The 18,293-nt window shown below is 45.6% G+C and overlaps 1 protein-coding gene across 5 annotated transcripts in view; it reads left to right on the top strand.

Moving 5' to 3' along the window:
- GON4L (gon-4 like) overlaps positions 1-18,293 on the top strand; it is a 55,736-nt gene that overhangs the window by 26,983 nt on the left and 10,460 nt on the right. For 4 of the 5 annotated variants that reach the window (XM_044991752.1, XM_044991753.1, XR_006574089.1 and 1 more), the window contains 10 exons: positions 528-2,264; positions 2,842-3,103; positions 6,518-6,699; positions 7,099-7,296; positions 7,755-7,898; positions 8,371-8,514; positions 8,836-8,955; positions 9,301-9,414; positions 12,668-12,875; positions 16,045-16,873. In XM_044991752.1, the coding sequence (XP_044847687.1) occupies positions 528-2,264; positions 2,842-3,103; positions 6,518-6,699; positions 7,099-7,296; positions 7,755-7,898; positions 8,371-8,514; positions 8,836-8,955; positions 9,301-9,414; positions 12,668-12,875; positions 16,045-16,873 (3,938 nt within the window). The remainder of the gene's footprint in view (positions 1-527; positions 2,265-2,841; positions 3,104-6,517; positions 6,700-7,098; positions 7,297-7,754; positions 7,899-8,370; positions 8,515-8,835; positions 8,956-9,300; positions 9,415-12,667; positions 12,876-16,044; positions 16,874-18,293) is intronic. The other variant, XM_044991754.1, reaches the window with a different exon arrangement.

Raw genomic sequence — 18,293 nt, 5'->3', positions numbered from 1 at the left:
TGCCCTGGGAATAAAAATGCAGATTTGGGATTTGAATGTTGTTCTCTCATGTTACGGGGCCCTTATACCTGTAGTACCTAAATGCCTCTCAGACATTATTTTTTTCCTCGCAACCCCTTGTGTGGAAGGGATGAACCAAAGCACAAAGAAATTAACTGACTTGCCAAGGTCACACTGGAAGTGTGTGGCAGAGCCAAGAATTGGACCCAGATCCCCCAAACCCTAGTTCAGGGTTTTATCACATGATCATCCTATTGGGGAATTGATGACACTTGACTCTTGCTAAGAGAGTCTTTACAAACCAGTTTGGAAGAGACACATCAAGGTCATGAACTTTATGATCACATTGCTCCTTCCAGATCGTTACATCCTGTTAGTGTTTACAGTGGGCAGTAAATAAAATATACTTATTCATAAAGTGAATCAAAATAAGTCTCTGCCTCTTGCGCTGGAATAATGTTTTCTGTGTTGCCTGAAGGTGGTAAGGGTCAGGGGACTTAAATAACTGAAGCTCTTTTCTCCTGCAGGCAAGTTTATCCTCCATTCAAAGGGAGCTGAAGCAATTAGCAGAAGATGCTGGGGAGGCAGCAGGTTCACCCAGTGCAGAATCTGCTCTTTTGAGGACAGAAAAAGAAACTTTGGAATCGGAGTGTGATGAAAAATACCCTCTGCTCATGCCCAAGGGAATAGTGCTGACACTGAAGCCTCTTGCCAACCGTTTCTCCAGGAGAGCTTGGAGGCGGCAGGGGTCTGCAGCCCTGAAGCCCCTACTCATTCGACCAAGTCCTTGTCTGCAGCCGAGTTCCAACACTATTAATATTCAGAAAGCTGCTGTAAAGTTACCCCAATCAGAAGCTCCTCCTAGCAAAGTTGTGGTTCAAATTCCCCGGTTAATCCAGCCAGCTACAATTATGCAGACTATGCCAGGAATGCAGCATTTGAACATCCCTTCAGCAGTGGGAAGTGGCGATTGCTTTGAATTTCAGAGCGTGCTTTCCACTTTACAATCTGATTCCAGAACTTCTCTTCCAGCTGCTATACCACCAGCACTAGTATCCTCAACCCCTGTGACTTTTCAGACAAAAATGATACCAGCTTTGACTGCCTCAAAAATCCGCAAACCTTGTGTCCGCAGGGGGCACCAAAAGAAAAAGGGAACAAAATCCACCCCTCTGATAAAGGCTGCCCCTTTGATCCATCCAGCCCCTGTCATCTTTACGGTACCTGCTGCTACAGTGAAAGTGGTTAGTATTGGCAATGGCTGCAATATGATTCAGCCCATAAACACAACAGTTGGCAGGGGCACTCAGGCTATTCCAATTACAACTTTGTTGGTAAATCCCACCACCTTCCCATGCCCATTAAATCAGCCTCTAGTGTCCTCTTCTATTCCTCCCTTGATAGCCTCTCCTAACTCTGTAGGTCTTCCTGCTTCATCAACTGCTGAAGACAAAGAGCAGTTGAATCCAGTCACTTCCCGTCTTGCTGTAAATGATGAAAATTCCTTCCCCATAGCTGAGCCTAAAGTCGAACCCCAAGAGCTTTACTCTTCATGTTCTGCCATCTCCCCCAAGAAGGAACACAGCACAGGTCCTGCTACTCCAGACAATGACAGCCAGGAGAAGGTTAAAGAGAGTGAGTGTTATAGTTGGATAGTTGTGGAGACAATGGAAAAGGCGGCCTTGGAGCCATTACCCGTGGACCTCTTACCTCATCTGGAGGATTTAGGAGAAACAGTGAAAACTGAACCTGAAGATTCCAGTGACGCCCTAGAAGAAACAAACCCAACTCAGGAGAAGAAAAACTTGAATGCTGAAATAAAGGAGGAGTTCATACTGGATCTAGGGCAAGAGCTGGACATGAAGGTCACATCTGAGCATCTGAGTGAACAGAAGGAAATTAAAAAAGAGTGCACGTCCCATCAGGAGAAGGGACGAGAAGTAGAGGCACCCACCCAGGATGAGCAGCAGTTGGAAGACATTGATACGGCTGGGGTGGAAATGAGCCACGAGTCTTCCAAGAATGCCTCTCATTCAACAGATGTTGATGCAGAGTTCAGTAGTCCATTGGGGAAACCAGAGGACTCATCCAGTGTGGATGGTCAGTCTGTAGGGACACCAGCTGGCCCTGAAGCAGTGGGAGAGAAGGACGGACAAGAAGAGGAAGAGGAGGAGGATTTCGATGATTTTACTCAAGATGAGGAGGATGAAGAAGAAATGTCATCAGCATCAGAAGAGTCCGTGCTTTCTGTGCCAGAACTTCAGGTAAAAACGTAGCAGCCTAGATAGTGAATTCTGCAAATGAGATAAAGCCACACTTTTGTGAGAACCATCTCATTGTGTATTTATATGGTGCCAAGAGTGTGCATGGCACATTACAAATTAAAGGACCAACTCTTGTCCTGAGGAGCTTACAGACTAGGTTAGGAGCATAAATTGCAAATGGCCAGGTTTCAATTCTTCTGGAGTTGTAAGGGCTTCCTCAGCTGAGCTTGCTCCTTGTTTGTTCTGCGCACTTTGCAGAAATTATTTTTAATGAGAGTTCCCCAGGATAAAGTAATTCAAAGAAAGCATAAAAAATAGACAAAACTCTACCAAAGAAATACATGCACAGTTTCACACTTGTAAATTAATGTCAGATTACTTTGATTTTAGCAGCCGTGTGGAGGCTGGCAGCTCCCGTTCCTGGGTTAGATGGTATCATGTCACTGTTAATTATGTTAATCATTAGTTGGCAAGAACTAAGTTGATACCTGGGGTTAGTAGTTAGGATTACAATTAAATGAGGAGGTGGTTGAATGGCATACAAGGACTAAAGATTTTTGGGTGCTTTGATCTAAAGGAGACAATGGAAAAACTGACTTGGCTTGCAACAGAGAGGCGTCTAAGCCAGGAGGGAGATTCTGAGGAAGAGAATTCCCAGGAAGAGAACTCAGAGCCGGAAGAGGAAGAGGAGGAGGAGGGAGAAGGGGAAGGAATGGAGAGTTTGCAAAAAGAAGATGAAATGACAGATGAGATAGCTGAAGATTTAGCTGAGGAACCCAAATCTGCCTTCATTTTTACAAAGGTTGCCCCAGAGGTGGAAACCAACAGAATGCCACCAGGTGAGTTAATTATCTCTATATGGAGGTGTGACATTACTCAGGGTACAACCTGGACTGTTGAATAGCTGTGTCCCCTCAATTCTCCAATCTGAGGTGCCTTTTACACTGCTTCACTGTGAGAGCAATCACTCCTGGTCTGTTCACACACAGCCTTCAGCATGTAAATTACTCTAACTATACTGTATGAGTGCTATGGCCAGCCACTCTTGAGTTACACTGTTGTGGAGCAACACCAAGCAAATTCCTAGTCACAGACTTTCCCCCAGAAACGTGCATCTTGTACTGCTTAGCCCTCTACTGGACGACACAAGCTCATATAAAGTCTGTCATTTTATTAATAGAAAATATGCACAAATCCTCTTATCTTAAATGGAGTTTCCCAGACACTTCAGTCCAAGGAGACTGGTTTAGATAAAACAGTAAACTATCTTTCTATAATATTACAAGTAATGAGGCATAAAAAGTCAGAATTGGTAATAAGAAAATAAAAGTAAAAGGTAACTAACACCTATCTTAACAAGCTAGGTGAATTTTACACAAAAGTCTCTCACCACATGCTTCAGCATTTTTACTGGCTGAATTTCTTTCAGACAGCATCCTTCCCTCAGTCCAAAGCTGTTTCTTTATTCCTCAGATGTTGTGGCCACCATGGGTAGAAAGAAAGAGAGGAATAACTTGGGGGATCTGTTCCCCATTCTTATGCTTTTTTTTTCTCTTCTTTGAGAATCATCTCCATCTGAGGTTCAGGAGACAAAGTCTGTGGTGATTGGAACCTCCTGAGTGTGTGTGTCTGTATAGTGTGTATGAGATATATATTGTGTGTGCGCGCCCAGGTGAGTATAGTTACAAAATCATTCACAAGCAGCTCTATAGTGTTAATAAAACCCATTCCATGCTCTTCTTATGACATTGACTTGATGTGAAACTGAATCTCATTACATCTCAATTGAGCATGTCTTCAGAAGGAAACTCATTCCAAGGCTTCTTAGGTTGAGATCACTATAATCTGCAGGCAAGGAATCACTATAATCTGGAGGCTAATTAAATACGTTGCTAAAGCCAGGCACATTTTGCAGAGAGCACATTAGCCAGGGTTTGTTTTTATCCAAATGTGTTCGTTCTTGCTACTCTGTAGGGGGATCAAATGTAACAGCTGGGCAGCTAACCCTAGGCCAACCCAGGGGAAGAAGTAAAGGGGAGCCGAAATCAAGATAGCTACACATTTTATCTTACTATAGAGCAGTGAGAAAACACATTTGGATAAAAACAAGCCCTGGCTAAGATGCTGCTCTCTCCAAAGTGCACCTGGCTTTAGTAAAGCATTTAATTAGCCTCCTCCAACTTCTTTTCCTTGCCTGCAGATTTTAGTGATCTCAGCCCAAGAAGCCCTGGAATGTGATTCCTTCTGAGGACATGTTCAGTTGACACATAATGAGATTGACCTGGAGTGCAACAGAATGTAGTAAGAGCATGGAATGGATTTTATTAACATTATTGAGCTGCTTGAGAATGATTTTTTGACTATGCATATTGGTGACTTTTTTTCTCTGAATGTCACTGTAATCAGCAGTGAAAGTTGCTAGATTTGTCACTGGTTACTTTGACACATTTCTTCACTAGGAAGTCACTAAATCTATTGACAGAGTAGCTAAGTTGGCAACACTTAACCAGGTGATAGTCCATTTGATTTTGTTGACACCTGGCTGAGGCATCAGTTTGCCTTTTGTCTCTGAGGAACTGGTTTGTGGCTGCTTTTCTAAACTTGGAACATGTCTTAGTAATGTCATAGAGTAGAATTTTATAACTTTACATACAGTGTTACCACATGTATTTTACCAGGACAATCCTGATCAGCAATTTATTGAGTTTTCAAGCGATACCTCACAAGGTATACCTTATACAAAATTTATCATAGTCTTGTAAAGGGGATGAACATAGGGGTGCAGACTGTCATGGTGCGGAAACAGAACTGGTCTGCTGCAGCAAAACAAGAATTGTGTAATTTCCTCATGGTTTAACAGTGTTGCCTTGCTTTTGGAAAAGAGGCTTTGAGAAACAAGAGTCTACAAAAACAGTTCTCTGCATCCCCTCCTATCTATCCACTTGCAGTGCAGTTATACTCTGAAATCTGACTGCAAAAATGAGATTGTGGGGTTCTGTGGTCTCTTTCAGGCCTTTACAGGTCATATCTTGTGACTTGTACATTCAAACAATGAGTTTTCCAGTGGCTCATCCTGGGAACTGAAAAGTGATTGGGATTCTTTCTTCATCAGACATCACTGATGATAAAGATTCTGCAGTCAGAATGGAGTTGCTTATTCTGTGTAATTCAGAATAGAATCCAGATACATTAGCAACAAAGCAGAATCTGCTAATGGGACTAAAAAAGTCCCCATGTAAGTGAAGTCAGTAAGCAGGACTCAAAACCACAGGGTTTAGGAATGGGGAGGAAGATAGAGCTAGCAATGCTGAAAATAATCCTAAATCCAGCAGATCTGTGGGCTTCTGGCATATTTTTTTTTAAATTTGTTTTCCAAAAGCAGAACGTGCCTTCCCAGATTGTGAAGCAGGCCCAGGAAGAGGCAGAGACCTAGACCCTCATGAATAATAATAATAATAATAATAATACCACCTAGATTTTTATATAGAGCTTTTCATCAGTTGATTTCACAGCGCTTCACAGTCTTTACTGTAGTTATCCTCATGACACTCCTGTGAAGTATGGAAGCGTTCTAATTCCCCTTTTACAGATGGGGAATGAGCCACAGAGAGGTTAAGTGACTTGTCCAAGATCACATGGGAAACCTGTGGTAGAGCAGGAAATGGAATCTGTCTCTCCTAAGTTCTAGACAAGTGCCCTCATCACTGAAGCATCTTTCCTACTCTTCATCCCTTGTGATACGAGCTCTGTTGTGCCCTGACTCTCCAAAATAGGAGAATGTGAGGCATATTAGTAACAGGGATCAGATGTACTGTACTCAGTTCATTCAGTCTCTGCATCAAGGCCTTGGCCTGGTCTTTATCTCATGGTCTCTGCTAACTGGGTGTATTTGAGCTGTAAGTTTGGAAAGGATTCAGTGACCGTGAAAATGAGGCAAGTGTTTCCACACTCTAATGAAGAAATCTGTTCAGCTGACTCAATGGGATAAGGATACTCAATAAAATTTATAATACACAGTTCACTTCTCTTTACATTCATTTTCTGTGGTCTCCCACAAAATAAAGGGGAGCTTATATGACCTACAAACACATTCCTTGCTCTGGCAGGACATGAGTATATCTGTGGGTCAGGGCCTAATGATGAATAAAAGGAAGGGAACCCTTTCCTGGCAGTTAGTATGGTCCACAGCACCAACATCGACGGGTTTTGCATTTCCCTGGAATGAGGAATTTGCATGGGGACTGTGCTTTCAGATGAGAATGTGAAAGTGCCTGGGAAAAACAGGAACTCCCACAGAGCCAGGAATAAGAGGGGACGGACTCGTGCCAGCAAAGACACCTCCAAGTTGCTGCTGCTGTATGATGAGGAGATTCTGGAGAGAGACCCTCTCAGGGAACAGAAGGATTTGGCATTTGCACAGGCCTATCTGAACAGGGTAAGAACGAACAGGCTGACCTTAGAGCTTTGTCATCAGACAGAACGTGAGTCTGGTATTTCTATTAAAATAAAGAAAATCAAAATGCTGGCATTTCCAGTTATCATTTCCTGATAAATGTTTCCTGTGTAACAGAATTAACACCTGAGCCACTTAGCTGAAGAATCCATCCAGATCTGATGTGTTTCCAAAATTTGTAACCCACTTGGGATCACTTCTGTCTCTTGTGACCATTCCATGCTCCTGAATCTAGAGAATAATTTGTTGGTACAGCATTTTGAAAATGTGAAGTAATGTAGAAGTGCTGAGTATTGAAGAAGCTATTGAATTAACTTTTCTTTCCTTCTGAGTTTTCATAAGCGGGGAGAAAGTCTCATAACTGTCTGATGCGCTTTGCAGGTGCGCGAAGCTTTGCGGAATGTGCCTGGGAAGTATGAAGACTTCCTTCGTGTTATCTATGAGTTTGAGACCAGCACCCACAAGCCAACTGCCGTGGATCTGTATTCCACTCTCCAGACCCTCCTGCAGGAGTGGCCACAGCTGCTCACAGACTTTGCTGCCTTTCTTTTGCCTGAGCAAGCGCTGGAGTGTGGATTGGTAGGTAAAAGGGAAGAAGCAAACAGAGTTTGAGAAGACAAATTTAGTGAACCTTGCAGGAATGGAGGAAGAATTAAGTATAGAGGCAGGGATAAATTGGATGGAGGTGCTAATTATTTAGTTAACTTTTCCATAAAATCTTCCACAGTGCTGAGGAATGCTGCAGCATGATGCACAGCTACAGCCTTCCGTAACTTAGTATATCTGTAAATTTAAAAATCTAAACTGTTTTCAGTAAACATGTGGCCTCGTTTAACTTTTGCACTGCACCTCTTAAGCCCTTAGGGATTTGAAACCAGTTTTCTGTTTGAGGCCTGCAGTCTGTAGTCCAAAGTGAGTTGTAAAACTCTTGGCTGGAGCGGATATACTTTACATAGCTTCTCAAAGCAGATCAGAAATGCCTGTAAATATAGATTGGTGTATCCGGAGTGAAAAGATCCTCCTTGTTCTCTGATCAGTTTGAAGAGCAGCAAGCATTTGACAAAAGCCGGAAGTTCCTCAGGCAGCTGGAAATCTGCTTTGCTGAAAATCCCACTCACCATCAAAAGATCATCAAAGTGCTGCAAAGCTGTGCAGACTGCCTCCCCCAGGACATTGCAGAGGTAACCAAACTTCTATATATTCCCCTCCCCCTCAGCCAGCCCTGAGAATGCAGAGGTACATACCCCATAGCACTTTCCCCTCTGACTTTCAGATTGCAGTGGTGTAACCAGCTCTGAGATACACCCCCCCATCTGGAGTAAGAGCAGAGAGAACTGATCTATCCTTACCTGCACAAGATTGTACAGCTAATTGGCCCCTATGTATCTTCTCTTTCCCACCTTGCTTTTATTACCCTGCAGGTTGATGCTTTAGTTTGTCTCAAGTAACCTCTCCCTAAGATTTCTGGGGAGATTCTTCAGTGCCAGGATGATTCCTGGAAGTACTCTGATCCAAAAATGAAATACAGTACAGGTGGTAACACTGAGCTTGAGCTTTTGTGTTTGTTTCTAGCAAAGGGTCTTGTTTGTTGTGCAGACCTTGAAGCCATTGCCATGTTCCACCATTATCTTACTCCAGAGTTTTCTCCCACAGTTGAAGACCCAGATGTGGCAGCTGCTGAAAGGACATGACCACCTGCAGGATGAATTCTCCATCTTCTTTGATCATTTACGTCCATCAGCCAGCCGCATGGGAGACTTTGAGGAGATCAACTGGACAGAGGAGAAAGAGTATGAGGTGGAGACCCTTACTCTAAACTAGGAGAGAGAAGTAGGAAGGCTTGGATCCCTCAGACTGAGAGTCTTAATAGGGAGGCGACAGACCCAGAAAGGAAGAGATGTGATAAATATCTGGGATTGTGGATGGCTGGAGATGGTCGGGGTGGAAAATTCAAATTCTTTCAGCACTTGTTACTTTTGACATTATTGTGAACTTGTCACGCTGCCCTGAAATGGGGCTTGATGCAAAGAAAGCCCTTTGTAGGAGAGAGTATGAAAGGTCAGTCTACTGAAAGCTCCCCTTGCCGTACTGGTAACACAGCCTCTGTGCTTCTTTTAGTTTGATGGGTTTGAAGAGGTGTCCTTACCAGATGTAGAAGAGGAGGAGGAAACCCCCAAGATGCACACAGCCTCGAAAAATAAAAAGAGGAAAGAGATTGGAGGCCAGAACAATGACAAGGTGGGACTGGGATATCTGACTAGCCCACAGCATATGGCCTCTTCCATACTCCAGGCAAATACATGTCTAGGAAGACAAATGTCTGTAGAAATGGTCCTAGTCTGTAAAGAGTTAGGCAACAGGATGAAAGGGATTAAAATGCTTCTGCCCAAACTTCAGCTGCTTTGATCTCTGTTGGCAATTTACTTGCTTTAGTTCTTCCTGGGGGGTGTCAGACTGGCCCTGCTCTGGCTCTCTGTGGACTGGCCAGCCTGTGACTTGCTTCTGTTTGGTGTGTATGTGTTATCTGTGCAGTGCTCTGTGTGGATCAGGAAAGTCCATGTCAGCTGGTGTGTTTATTTCCAGGAGATGGAGTGGGTGGATGGGGTGAAGGAATGTTCGTGCTCCTGCCATGAAGGGAGCAGTGACCCCAAACTAAAGAAGAGCAAGAGGAGGACCTGCAGCCATTCCAGCTGTAAGGTCAGTTGAAGGGGGCTGAGCACTGGGATGGTGGGGGCAAGGAACAGTTGTACGGTGTATCTTATTGTATGGTGTCTGTTAATTCACCCAGGCTTCTTCTTCCTGTCTCCAGATTGTAATGTATTATAACTAGGGCTGTTGATTAATCGCAGTTAACTCATGCGACTAACTAAAAAAAAATTAATCGCAATTAAAAACATTAATTGCGATTAATCGCACTGTTATACAATAGAATAACAATTGAAATTTATTAAATATTTTTGTATGTTTTTCTACATTTTCATATATCTATTTCATTTACAACACAGAATACAAAATATACAGTGCTCACTTTATATTATTTTTATTACAAATATTTGCACTGTAAAAATGATAAACAGAAGAAACAGTATTTTTCAATTCACCTCAGACAGGTACTGTAATGCAGTCTCTTTATCACGAAAGTGCAACTTACAAATGTAGGGTTTTTTGTTACACAACTGCACTCAAAAACAAAACAATGTAAAACTTTAGCATGTACAAGTCCACTCAATCCTACTTCTTGTTCAGCCAATCGCTAAGAAAAACAAGGTTGTTTACATTTACGGAGATAATGCTGCCCACTTCTTAATTACAATGTCACTTGAAAGTGAGAACATGCGTTCGCATGGCATTGTTGTAGCTGGCATTGTTGTAGCTGGCGTTGCAAACATTTTTTGTGCCAGATGCGCTAAATATTCATATGCCTCTTCATGCTTCGGCCATCGTTCCAGAGGACATGCTTCCATGCTGATGATGCTCATTAAAAAAATAATGCGCTAATTAAATTTGTGACTGAACTCCTTGGGGGAGAATTGTATGTCTCCTGCTCTGTTTTACCTGAATTCTGCCATATGTTGTAGCAGTTTTGAATGATGACCCAGCACATGCTCATTTTAAGAAGACTTTCACTGCAAATTTGACAAAATGAAAAGAAGATACCAATGTGAAATTTCTAAAGATAGCTACAGCACTCAACCCAAGATTTAAGAATCTGAAGTGCCTTCCAAAATAGAGGGATGAGGTGTGGAGCATGCTTTCAGAAATCTTAAAAGAGCAACACTCTGATTCGGAAACTACAGAACCCAAACCACCAAAAAAGAAAATCAACCTTCTGCTGGTGGCATCTGACTCATGATGATGAAAATGAACATGTCAGTCCACACTGCTTTGGATTATCGAGCAGAACCTGTCAGCAGCATGGACATATGTCATCTGGAATGGTGGTTAAAGCATCAAGGGACATATGAATTTTTAGCGCATCTGGCATGTAAATATCTTGCGACGCCAGCTACAACAGTGCCATGTGAATGCCTGTTCTCACTTTCAGGTGACGTCGTAATTAAGAAGTGGGCAGCGTTATCTCCCATAAATGTAAACAAACTTGTTTGAGCGATTGGCTGAACAAGAAGTAGGACTGAATGGACTTGTAGGCGGTAAAGTTTTACACTGATTTTATTTTTGAATTCAGGTTTTTTTGTACATAATTCTACATTTGTAATTTCAGCTTTCATGATAGAGATTGCACTACAGTACTTGTATTAGGTGAATTGAAAAATACGATTTCTTTTGGTTTTTTTACAGTGCAAATATTTGTAATAAATAAATACAAAATGAGCACTGTACACTTTGTATTCTGTGTTGTAATTAAAATCAATATATTTGAAAAATGTAGAAAACATCCAAAAATATTTAAATAAATGGTATTCTATCGTTTAACAGCACGATTTATGCTGTTAAACAATAGAATAATTAATCAGAATTAATGTTTTTAATCGCCTGACAGTCCTAATTAAAACAAACATCCAAAGGGGAACCACCAAAATAAGCACCTCCCTCTTATGAGCTCTAACTGTGCTAACCTTTCTCTTCCCATACGCCTTCCATTCTCTTCTCTTTTACTACCCCTCCCTTGCTGTGTTACATAACTGAGATTTTTGCGCTCTTTCAGGACAGGTAAGATGGTGTGGAGGAAGCTTGCTTAGACACTATGTGAGCTGAACCTTTATCTGTTCATGGATATAGAAGTTTGGTTTCCTAAAGACAAAGTACATAAATCACTAAGCTGAAGGCAGAGTCTGGACTGAGGGATAGTGAGGGTTCTAGGAAAACGCGGTCTAGATTAATTTATTCTAAGAATGGGTGCACAACTGGTTGAAAGACTAGTCAAGGAGTAGTTATCAGTGGCTTGCTGTCAAACTGGGAGAGTGTATCTAGCGGGGTCTCTCAGGTCAGTCCTCGGTCTGATATTATTCAATATTTTCATTAATGACTTGGATAATGGAGTGGAGAGTATGCTTATCAAATTTGCAGATGACATGAAGCTGGGAGGGGTTACAAGTACTCGGGAGGAGAGGACGATTTCAACAGGATCTTGACAAATTGGAGAATTGTTCGGAAATCAAGATGAAATTCAAAAAAAACTAGTGCAAAGTACTACTCTTAGGATGCAAAAATCAAACACAGAGATGCAAAATGGTGAATAAGGGAAGCAGTAGTACTGATGAAAAGGATCTGAGTGTTATAGTGGCTCACAAAGTGACTATGAATCAACAATGTAATGCTAATATCATTCTGGGGTATATTAAGAGGAGTGTCATATGCAAGACATGGGAAGTAACTGTTCCACACTACTCAGTATTGAGGAGGCCTCAATCAGAGTACTATGACCCGTTCTGGGACCACACTTAACATGTGGACAAATTGGAGAGAGTCCAGAAGAGAGCAACAAAAATGATAAAAGATTTAGAAAACTTGATCTGTGAGGAAAGGTTAAAAAAAACAGGGCATGTTTAGTGTTAAGAAAAGAAGTCTGAGTGGGGACCTAATAACAGTCTTCAAATATGTTTAGGGCTGTTGTAATCAATTGTTCTTCCTGTCCACTAAAGGTAGGACAAGAAGTAATTGGCTTAATCTGTAGCAAGGGAGATCTAGGTTAGATGTTTGGAAAAACTTTTATTGATAAGGGAAGTTAAGATCTGAAATAGGCTTCTAAGAGAGTCTGTGGAATCCTCATCATGTAGGTTTCTAAGACCAGGTTGGACAAACACGTGTCAGGGATAGTCTAAGTTTACTTTGTCCTACCTCAGTTCAGGGGGCTGGACTTCATGACTTCCTGAGGGCCCTTCCAGCCCCATTGTTTCTATGATTCTACACAAGAGCTGTGGTGCTATGGGTTGGTCAGATACCCTGAGAGTCTGTTTATAATCTCTGAAGTTCTTATTCTGATCTTCAGGTGTGTGATAGCAAATCCTATAAAAATAAAGATTCTCAAGAGCTCACTAACAGCCTGACTCAACGAGAGTTGAGCCCTCAGCCTGAAGAAAAGGAGCTTGGGACATGTAAGGAGCCTGCAGAGGAGTCTCTGGAGTACAGGGATGAAGTGGAGAATGGCCAGAGCAGAACAAAAACCATGTCTAGGAAAGCAGACTCCCTGGCTTCAGGTCTGTGAATGTCATATGCATGGGTAGCTGTCACTGTGTAAATTGTGCAGACAAATTGAGATGGGTCTTAAGTGTCATCTAAATGCAAATTCATTGAGGTTAAAATGAGGATGATTAGAAATAGTTGTTAATTCAGCTCCTTCCATGTGCCTCCCCTTGGCTCTAGGTGGCCTAAATACCCAATCTACGAGTATACTTGCCCCCATGTCAGTCATCTTAGCCCACCTGGACAAAGAGCCCCCATCAAATCTAAACTATTCTGATGGATTGTTCGTGGAACTCTCCCCTCCACGGGACTGGAGAGCCTTCCTGACACCTCCACAAAATTACTAACTTATGTAAGATCTCCTTGCCGGCACACTTTTCCCTGCAGTTCCATCTATCCAGAGTACTTGTGTTAAGATCGGGGGAGGGAGAATAACTAAACAACAATTCAAACCAACCTCCTCCCAGCCTTCCTTTAAATTATCTCCTCCTCAGTTACCTTCCCTTCTGTCTGACACACACAAAATACACAGGATGACTGGCAGTGTAAATACACTAAGGGGGCATACCCCTCCTGTCCATAAGTGCAGTTGGATTACAATCATAGGCGGCAGGTTTGTATAATTTTTGGTGGTGCCCAAAATGGTGGGCCCCCCCCCCCCCCCCCGCTCCCGCCCTGTAAGCCAATATAAAATGAAGCTACAACGCGTCAGTGCCACAAGATTACAAGGGTCAATTAAAAGTGGAAAGTCAGAAGCAGCACTTGCCTACTTCAATATACAGTATTATATTTTGTTGCACCTGTTGTGATGAATTGGGAATGTTCTTAATATTTTCTCTGAATACTGTGTGGGTGCCTCAGTTTTCCCTGCAAGATGCCAACTGAAGGTGTTGGGGACAAAGAGATCAGGTGGCCTCCCTGTCCGGAAGAGACACAGAGGCCAGAGGAAGGAGTGTCAGTTTGGAGCTGGCTGGGGAAATGGGGAGAGACCCAGAACTTGGTTCTGGGCTCCCCACCCCCCAAGATGGACCTGACAGAGGGGTTCTGTTTTCTGTATCAACAAGCTCTGTTTAAACTGTGTTCCTGTCATCTAATAAACCTTCTGTTTTACTGTCTGGCTGAGAGTCACATCTGACTGCGGAGTTGGGGTGCAGGTCTGGTTGCCCCAGGACCAGCCTGGGCAGACTCGCTGTGGAAAGTGCATCATGTGGAAGGGCATGCTGAATGCTCCGAGGTCAGACCCAGGAAGGTGTAAGCTTCTTGCCCTGGAGACAGTATGCTCCAAGAGAGGAGGCTCCCCCAGAGTCCTGACTGGCTTTGTATGGAGTTGTTCCAAAGCATCACAGCATCCCCTTCCACACCGTGCACTTCCCAGAAGTCCGCACAGGCACTGACACTCCCTCCTCCAGCCTTTGTCTCTTTTCCAGGCATTAGGAGGCCACCCGATCTCTCTGTTCTCCAACACCTTCAGTTGGCACCTTGCAGGGGAAACTGATTTGGGAGAAATGAAGTAAAAGCTGCCCAAACCGAGCTTGAGCACTCCTGAATTTTGAGGTGTTCAAATCTGGAAGGCAGGTGCTGGGGGTGGGAGAGGGCTGTGGGCTCCATGGGGGAGCATGGCAGCAACTGTCTGGAGCTGCACGGAGCCAGATACGCTGGTCTGAGTGGCACAGTAAGCGGTTTGGGGGTTGGAGAAGAGGTACGGGGTTCCGGGGGGCAGTCAAGGGACAAGGAGCAGGGGGGGTTGGATGGGGCAGAGATTCAGAGGGGCAGTCAGGGGACAGGCAGCAATTGGATAAGCATGGGAGTCCAGGAGGTTTATCAGGGGACAGGTAGGAGGGTCCTGGGGGGAAGTTGGGTGGGGTCTTAGGAGGGGGCAGTTGGGGACAAGGAGAAGGGAGGCTTAGATAGGGGCTGAGGTCCCAAGGAGCAGTTAGGGGCAGGGGTCTCGGGAGGGGGTAATCGGGGGACAAGGACCAGTGGTGCTTAGATAGGGGGTGGGGGTCCTGGGGGGCAGATGTGGCAGGGGTCTGGGGAGGGGGCAATCAGCGGCCAGGGGCTGGGATTCAAAGGGCTCTGGGCTGCTGGCAGCCTTGGGGAGACCAGATCCCTTTAAATCCCAGCCGCGGCCGGGAGTCAGAGGGCTCTGGGCTGCTTGCAACCGCGGGGAGCCCAGAGCCCTTTAAATCTCAGCCGCAGCCGGGAGTCAGAGGGCTCTGGGCTGCTGGCAGCCTTGGGGAGACCAGATCCCTTTAAATCCCAGCCGCGGCCGGGAGTCAGAGGGCTCTGGGCTCCCCGCTGCAGGCGGGGAGCCCAGAGCCCTTTAAATCCCAGCCGCTGCCGGGAGTCAGAGGGCTCTGGGCTGCCCGCTGCGGCGGGGAGCCCAGAGCCCTTTAAATCTCAGCCGTGGCCGGGATTTAAAGGGCTCTGGGCTGCCCGCTGCGGCGGGGAGCCCAGAGCCCTCTGATTCCCGGCCGCGGCTGGGATTTAAAGGGCTCTGGGCTCCCCGCCGCAGCGGGCAGCCCAGAACCCTCTGACTCCTGGTCGCGGCTGAGATTTAAAGGGCTCTGGGCTCCCCGCGGTTGCAGGCAGCCCAGAGCCCTCTGACTCCCGGCCGCGGCTGGGATTTAAAAGGCTCTGGGCTCCCCGCCGCAGCGGGCAGCGCAGAGCCCTCTGATTCCCGGCCGTGGCTGGGATTTAAAAGGCTCTGGGCTCCCGGCGACTGCCGGCAGCTCAGAGCAGGGGAGAAACCTAGCTCCAAAAATTGCTGGAGCAGAGCCCCTGACTGTGAATATTCCTGGGGCTAAAGCCCCAGGAGCCCATATAAGTTGGCGCCCATGATTACAACTTGCTGGGGATGCCTAGCATATATGGAGCTGCCATCTTGTTTTCCATGTTTTACTATTAAGGGGTAGGCAGCACCTAGTGCACATTGGGATACTAGCATGTGTAACACCTTTTTACAGGCACGGGATATTCAGAGCCTCGCTAGCTGTGATTTACCTCTGCACCCAGCACTCTTACACAGTAACATACGTAGGGAAACTGCACTGGGGAGTGATCTGTGCAAAGCACAGCAGAGGTTAAAACTGTATTCTCTGGCTTACAGCACTTTGTGCTCCAATCTAAAATCTCTGTCCTTCAGAAGTTCCTCCTACTAATCTTGTGGGGTTTTTTGGGCAGGATCTCAACTAGAAGGACAGTTGATCTGCTGCAGAGGCGTGTCTTCTGAAGGAGGATTGCCAAATAGCAGGGTCCTAAAACTGAGCTCTACAGGAAGCCCTCTGTGCTCTGCAAAAGCTGGGGTCACTGCTGTTGTGGACCCTGCAAAAGAAAGTCAAACTGGAATTGCTGACTCTGGATTTAATATAAAGCTGCCTCAACAGAACAAACGCAACCCTTATGGTCTAGGAAGTTATAGTGAGACCAGATTAAACCAGAGACAAGGAGGGACTGGTGAGGGTTCCCTTGGCCTTGCCAAGCATGTTTTAGGGTCTGATTCAGCTACAAGGACAGGCAGCTTGGGAGCTGATCATTTGCCTGGAAGGAGCTTGCAACAGAATGTAGCCCTTCAGTTCAAGTCATCAGTTAAACCTGGACATGCTCCTTCAAAATCAGGAGGGAGAGAAATGGAGAGATTGTCCTTCCCTCTGAAAGGAAAACCTGAAGTGAGGAGGAATTGGTTGGGAGCAGTTAGAAAACTCAGGCTGAAGATACTGGATAAGAGCTCCCACTTGCAGGTTCCCAGTGATCGTATACTATCAGAAGCAGATGGTACTGGCTGCATTGGAGTCTCTCCTTTTGACCAGGAATCACAGAGCAGATTAAAGTCAAATAAAAGTAACTGCTGCTTTGAGGTGCACAAACAGTCTGAAGAGCTGGAATGTAGAGCAGTTCCTTCCGACATGGGGCAAAGGGAAGATGAGCAGCAGCAGAAAATCATGGAAGCCACCGTGTGTGCAAAGAATAGCAAAGTCAGCTCTACTGGGGAGAAGGTTGTTCTCTGGACCAGGTATGTCCTCGTGCATCATATTTTATGTTCCTGTTATAGTGTGTCTGCAGTGGCTCATCTCTCAGCTGCTGTAGTTTCCCTTTTTTCCATCTTGCTGTCTCCCATTCCTGCTGTCTTTCCTTGTGTCTTCTTATCTTCATCTTGTTCTCTAGTCTAGTTTCTTACTGGAGCAGCCCAGAACAGCAGCATAACACTTTTCATCCCAGCTGTTAAACATACTGCCTTGTCTCAGGCAGGTTCTAATAAGAAGTCCAATACTTTGAGCTGGGAAAGAAGAGGATTTTCTCTAGGAGCCCCCCTGCGCATGGGCAGCACATGAACTGCTGGCTGGGGAAGGCTAGTCCCACCCCTTCTGCCCAGGGCCCCACCAGAGCCAAGCACCCCCTTCCCTCCCCCCCACCGCAGCCACCGGCCCAGTCCCACAGCTAGCCCCCCAGTCACAAAGGAGCGCTGGGAGGGCAGGCGGCCCCAGCCTTGGGTGGGGTGGGCACATGGGCAGTGCGCGGCCCCAACCCCAGAGCATTGGAGGGCTGGACTCAGAGCTGGGAGGACTACTGGAGCCACAGCCGCACTCAGGGAGCATCATGGCAGGGGTGGGGTTATACCTGGCTATTTGGGGAGGCAACACCTCCCCTTCCTATGCAACCCGCTGCTTATGCACCTGCCCAAGAAAGGCTAAGCACAATGCCAGAAGCTGGCCATCACCAGTGTGTGGCAGCTCTTGAGACACACACTTAGGCATCTTCATGGCTCTCACCCTAAGTCCTAGTTTTAGGCACATCTGCTGTTCATGAAACGCTTGCTTGCTGTCACCTAATTCTTGCTCCTAAATTTACTCAGTGCCCAACTGTTTTTTTTTCCTTGGGCCATGTGTGCTGCAGCCTCACTCTAGGCGGCGAGGCACCTGTCTCCTGCATATGCATATACACTGCTGCCCTATTATAGGCATCTAGACACCTGTGTCCCACCTAAGCCTCAGCGTCATTCACAAACAACGAAAAATAGGTGTGTGGCTGCCCAAGTTGTAGGCAGGGGACCCAAAGTGGTAGTGCCACTGTGACGGAGTAGGGCGGATTGACCTGGGAATGTTGCATGGGAGTTTTACTGAGACTGTCTGCATTGGTGATGGGATACCATGGTGATACCTGAGCCCAGGAGGGGGTTGAGCCCAGGTGACACCTTTTGCCCGGGAAACTGGACAAAGGCTGGGGGAGGAGCCGGGGGTGGTGGCTGGAGGAGTTTCAGTTTTAGAGCTGGCTGGGGAAGCGGAGGGAACTCCAAAGCTGAGGGATGAGCTCCCTACCCCCCTGGGGATCTGACTGAGGGATCCTGGCTGTACCTACAAGCCCTGCTTGGGACTGTGTTCTTGTCTAATAAACCTTCCGTTTTACTTGCTGGCTGAGAGTCCCGGTGAATCGCA

Source organism: Mauremys mutica, chromosome 17, assembly GCF_020497125.1.
Source record: "Mauremys mutica isolate MM-2020 ecotype Southern chromosome 17, ASM2049712v1, whole genome shotgun sequence".
In the NCBI taxonomy this organism is placed as follows: domain Eukaryota; kingdom Metazoa; phylum Chordata; order Testudines; family Geoemydidae; genus Mauremys; species Mauremys mutica.
Note: the sequence above shows the minus strand (reverse complement) of the source record. Positions and strands in the feature narration are given on the sequence as shown.